This window comes from Carassius auratus, linkage group LG44F (genome assembly GCF_003368295.1).
Source record: "Carassius auratus strain Wakin linkage group LG44F, ASM336829v1, whole genome shotgun sequence".
Lineage (NCBI taxonomy): Eukaryota > Metazoa > Chordata > Actinopteri > Cypriniformes > Cyprinidae > Carassius > Carassius auratus.
In genome coordinates, this window is record NC_039298.1 from 583,783 (window position 1) to 588,186 (window position 4,404).

A 4,404-nucleotide genomic window follows, 5' to 3' on the forward strand; every position below is an offset into this window, starting at 1 on the left:
GGTTCAGGCGCATTGCTGGTGCATTAAGAGAGAGAGAGATAGAGACAGAGACAGAGAGAGAGAGCGTTCACGCACAAGACAGTAGAGAGTCATGGCAGTATTTACTCATAAACTAAATCACAACCTGTTAAGAACCATCAAACAATCTCATCACCTTAACTTAAAAGGGTTCAAAGCCTAGAAGCACATCTAAATAGTTAACAAGCAGTTACTTGAATTGGTTCTGTAGTTGGTAAGTAAAGTGTCCCGGTGCATGTACAATGTGTAGATTCCTGTTGAATCCTGTTAGGAGTGAAACCTTGGTCATTTCATCCATGGGTTGACTGCTCCGAAGTGAATCAACAAAGTTTCTGAAAACTGCCAGAAGATCGGACTCCCCCGGAAGGGGAGTCACAAGGTTTCCAAGGTGAATGGGTGTGTTAATGGAACCGCAAGTTAAGAAAAGCACCTTTTCGGGTGTGGGAGAGTTTTTATCTGGTTTCCCAGTGACAACCCTTTTGGTTGGATTGACCAGTAACAAGGCATATAGTTTCAATGGTAAAGTGTTTCTTTGTCCCAGTGACACCTCATTTGCATATTTTATGAATGCCGTGATTAACTGGTTTTCTGGTAACCCAAACTATGATACGAATAGTATGATTTTAGGATCGCATAGCGTAGATAATTGTTTGAGGAATAAAAAGCAGATCAGTTTGATACAGAGGATATAACATGTAGATGATCTTAATGCAGAGATACACTGATATACCTGAATATGAGCATTGAGATTCTAACTAATACAAATAAAGAATTGTAAATAAGCTACTACAATAGTCAAACATACAACAATACATGCATATACTAGATACATTTGTAACTGAGTAATTATAGTCTAATTTATATGCAAATTCAAAAGGCTAAAGGAATCCCTCCAACATAAAGCCCAAACGATCATATATGACCCTAAAAAGAGGCTATATATCTTTGGACCACTCAGTGTGTTAAAGGTATGTCATAGCCACGTGATTGACACCCACAAGTTTCATCCCTGCCTGCTGCAGCCATCTCAGAATTGTACTAGTACGATGCCCAGCTACGTGTGCCATACTGTCAATCCTTCAGGACCCCTGTTTTCACTAATGGACTGGTGGTCAGCAAAATGTTGGCCAAGAAATAAATATTATTGACAAGGGACTCTTTGTTAGTTCCAGCAGTTTCATTTAATGTTTTCAAGCAATCTCAGTCAGTGTCATACCTGGTACTTTCAAAGATAAAAATGTTCATCATATATTTATTGCTTATCTAAAAGATTAGTAAATACACAGATACTTTGTTTCTACTTCCATTCACAAGCAGCTTTCAAACTGAAACCAGAGTAACTTTTTTATAAATGCTAGGATCTTCAACTCTTTAGTATAACGGTTCTGCTGCTCTGCTGCTCATGCTTTTGGAGAGCTAACTGACACATTCAAGACATGTTCTTCACTTTTCACAAAACATTATTTATAGAATTGCCCATCTTTGCACCACTCAGTGTGTTAAAGATATATCATAGCCACGTGATGGCATATCATTTGCACTACAAATCTTTGACACCCACAACCACAATCATCAAACGAAAAGACAGGTTAGAGAAACAACATACTGTATTCATATAATGTTTTGCTTTTAAAAATATTTGTTAAATGTTTAAAATAACAATGCTGTAATTTTTTTAAGACATTATTGAAAACTGATCTTTGTGAATGATGTTAAATTTTACAATTTTAATGAACTGACAGAAATATTGACTTTTTCTTATCTCACTACAGATCATGGGGCAGTTCCAGATTTACATAATTTTCTGGGCATTGCTTCTTATGACCATTTCTGGAGAGGATGATTTAGGTGCATCAAAAGAGTGTAAAGATGCTCCCTTTGTTCCAGGATACAATCTTGCTGGAGAAGGATTTGATGTTGTGACCATGGAGCGAAAAGGTTCTTATGTGATCAACACAGAAAAATGGGATTTGGGGAACGGCACTTGTAAACTACACAAAAACAGGTACATGAATGGAATTAAACAGAAGCTACCAGTAGCAGTTGTACACTGGAGGACCTTGCCAAAGTGTTCAATGAAAGTCTCCAGTCAGATCTTTGATTCAAGTGAAGCACTGGTCAATGATTCATCGTCAGCACTCTCAGTCAGCTGGAAAGTTGGTATAGACGTCAAGGCTGTTGGAGCTGCAGTTGGAAGCACTCATTCAAGGGAAGCAAAATTTGCAATGACAAAATCAAAAGAAGACAAATACAGTTTCACCAAACATGAAGTTGGGTGCAATTTTTACAGGTGAGAGAGTTTGGGACTTTTTTTTATACCTTCACTCATGATGTTAAAAAGATAATGACTATGCAAAGAAATACAACTATTAATTTTTAGCAAACTACTTATTTTATTACACTAAATTGAAATCTGTTTACTGTTTCTTTGCAGATATCGTGTAGCTGCAAAGCCTCCTCTTCACAAAGAGTTTCTTGAAGCAATCAACTCACTCCCTGCATCCTACGATCCAGACGCCTACCGCAACCTGATCACCACATATGGTACTCACTATACCACAAGTGTTAAGTTAGGAGGGCAAATGAAAGCCATAACCGCCATCAAATCCTGTCAGGCTGCAGTGAGTGGACTTACAGACACTGCGGTGAAGGATTGTTTGGATGTGGAAGCCTCTGGTTCCTACAGTGTAGTAACTGTGAAGGTAGAATCACATTTTTGTAAAGAAAAGAAGAAGAAGATGGGCACAGATGAAAAGTTCAGCTCCATGTTCAATGAGCGTCAGACAGATATTATTGGAGGAAACATCAATGGAGAAGATTTGCTTTTTTCTGGTTCATCACATCAAGATTCCCTTAAAAAATGGCTTGAGTCTTTGAAGAGTCTCCCTGACATTGTGCATTACTCTCTTAAACCCCTTCATTTCTTACTGAGTAACAAACATCCTGCAAGGAAAGGACTGAAGAAAGCTGTTGAAGAATACATCATTCAAAATGCCCTCATGAAGGTTTGCTCTGGTCCTTGCAAGATTGGCAGGAAGTGCAGTGCAAGAGACCGATGTGCTTGTGTTTGTGAAAGTAGTCAAATTATAACGTCTAACTGTTGTCCACCTGCAAAAGGACTTGCCACCCTGAAAGTCTACAATCTCAGAGCCAAAGGTCTGTATGGAGATAAATTTACAGAAACAGATGGCACTGTAAGTGTTACATATGACCAACAAATCAAGCGCACTGAGACCATTAATGATAATGATAATCCACGTTGGTCAGAAACATTTGAGTTTGGACCTATTAAGATCAGAATGGCTAATAAACTAACTTTTGAAGTATATGATGCAGACAGCAACTGGGACAGCGATCTCCTTGGTTCATGCTCTTTTGATCTTAGAAATGGGCTTGTGACTGATACTTGTATTTTTAAATATGGCACCTTCTTTTTTACCTATGAAGTGAAATGTGCACCCAGTCTGCAGGGCCCACAGTGTAATGCTCACAAACCTTCTCCAATGGCTGCCCATCTGGCTGATATTTTCAGCTCAAGAAATGGTGTTCTGGTTAAAGACCTGCCGAGACTTGAATTAGCTCTCAATAACTCAGACAACTTCGATTTCAAGAGCACTTATGGAAAGCTAATGATGCTGTGACCTACATCTTGAATCAGTCCTTTATTTCCCTGCGAAGACTGTACTATCATCTGCTAGATAACCTTTGCTTACTTATTTTCCCATTACTGATATTTGACAAATATTTCATATTACTCTCTGCTTTTCATCAATAAAGCATTTTAAAGACATCTATGTAAGGCTGTGAATCTTTTGTAGACAGCGAATTGATTTGATTCATGATTCATAAGTTTTCTATTCAATTCAATAACTATTTTTGAAAATAAAGAACGATTCAATTCAATTCAATTCACAATTAAATTACATTTGATTGATGAATCAATCGATTCTGCATTTTTTAAGTGCATTCACAGGATTATTTAAATGCTTCCCTTGAATGATTTAAATACTTAGTAAGGGGGGAAATTACAAACCACCTGTCTGGATTTCATAGAGGAGAACGGGATCGAAAGTAACGTGGGACAAAAGTAACAAATCGATTTTCTCCAAGCCTCTTTCTGCATTTGCATTCCCAGCTATGACAGCATATTCAGCATGCAATCATTGACGGAGCTGAGAAATATCACGTGATTTCCTCATCGTTTCCCGAGGTTAGGTCCGTAAAACTGTTTTCGAGTACAGAAAGTAAATTATTGAAGCGGTGTTTTTCTTTTTTAATTAGTCGTGTTGTTTTTCTTGTTTCATGTGTCACAGTAATGATAAATCTACAGGTTATTTAGTGCTTTAACACATCCTAAAGTTTGCATTTTCAGATTTTTTCAGTATA

The 4,404-nt window shown here is 37.6% G+C and overlaps 1 protein-coding gene across 1 annotated transcript; it reads left to right on the plus strand.

Moving 5' to 3' along the window:
* Window positions 1-1,572: 1,572 nt before the first annotated feature.
* Window positions 1,573-3,799, plus strand: LOC113068255 (perforin-1-like). Its single transcript, XM_026240917.1, has 3 exons — window positions 1,573-1,606; window positions 1,791-2,308; window positions 2,453-3,799. Exons 2-3 carry the CDS (start codon window positions 1,794-1,796, stop codon window positions 3,657-3,659), a joined length of 1,722 nt encoding a protein of 573 aa, XP_026096702.1. The 5' UTR covers window positions 1,573-1,606; window positions 1,791-1,793; the 3' UTR covers window positions 3,660-3,799.
* The last annotated feature ends 605 nt before the right edge of the window (window positions 3,800-4,404 follow it).

Excerpts from the sequence above, each read along its gene's own strand:
- LOC113068255 (XM_026240917.1), top strand. The coding sequence starts at position 1,794 with ATGGGGCAGTTCCAGATTTACATAATTTTCTGGGCATTGCTTCTTATG. Across the intron at positions 2,309-2,452 it reads GTTGGGTGCAATTTTTACAG|ATATCGTGTAGCTGCAAAGC; the intron begins GTGAGAGAGTTT and ends GTTTCTTTGCAG.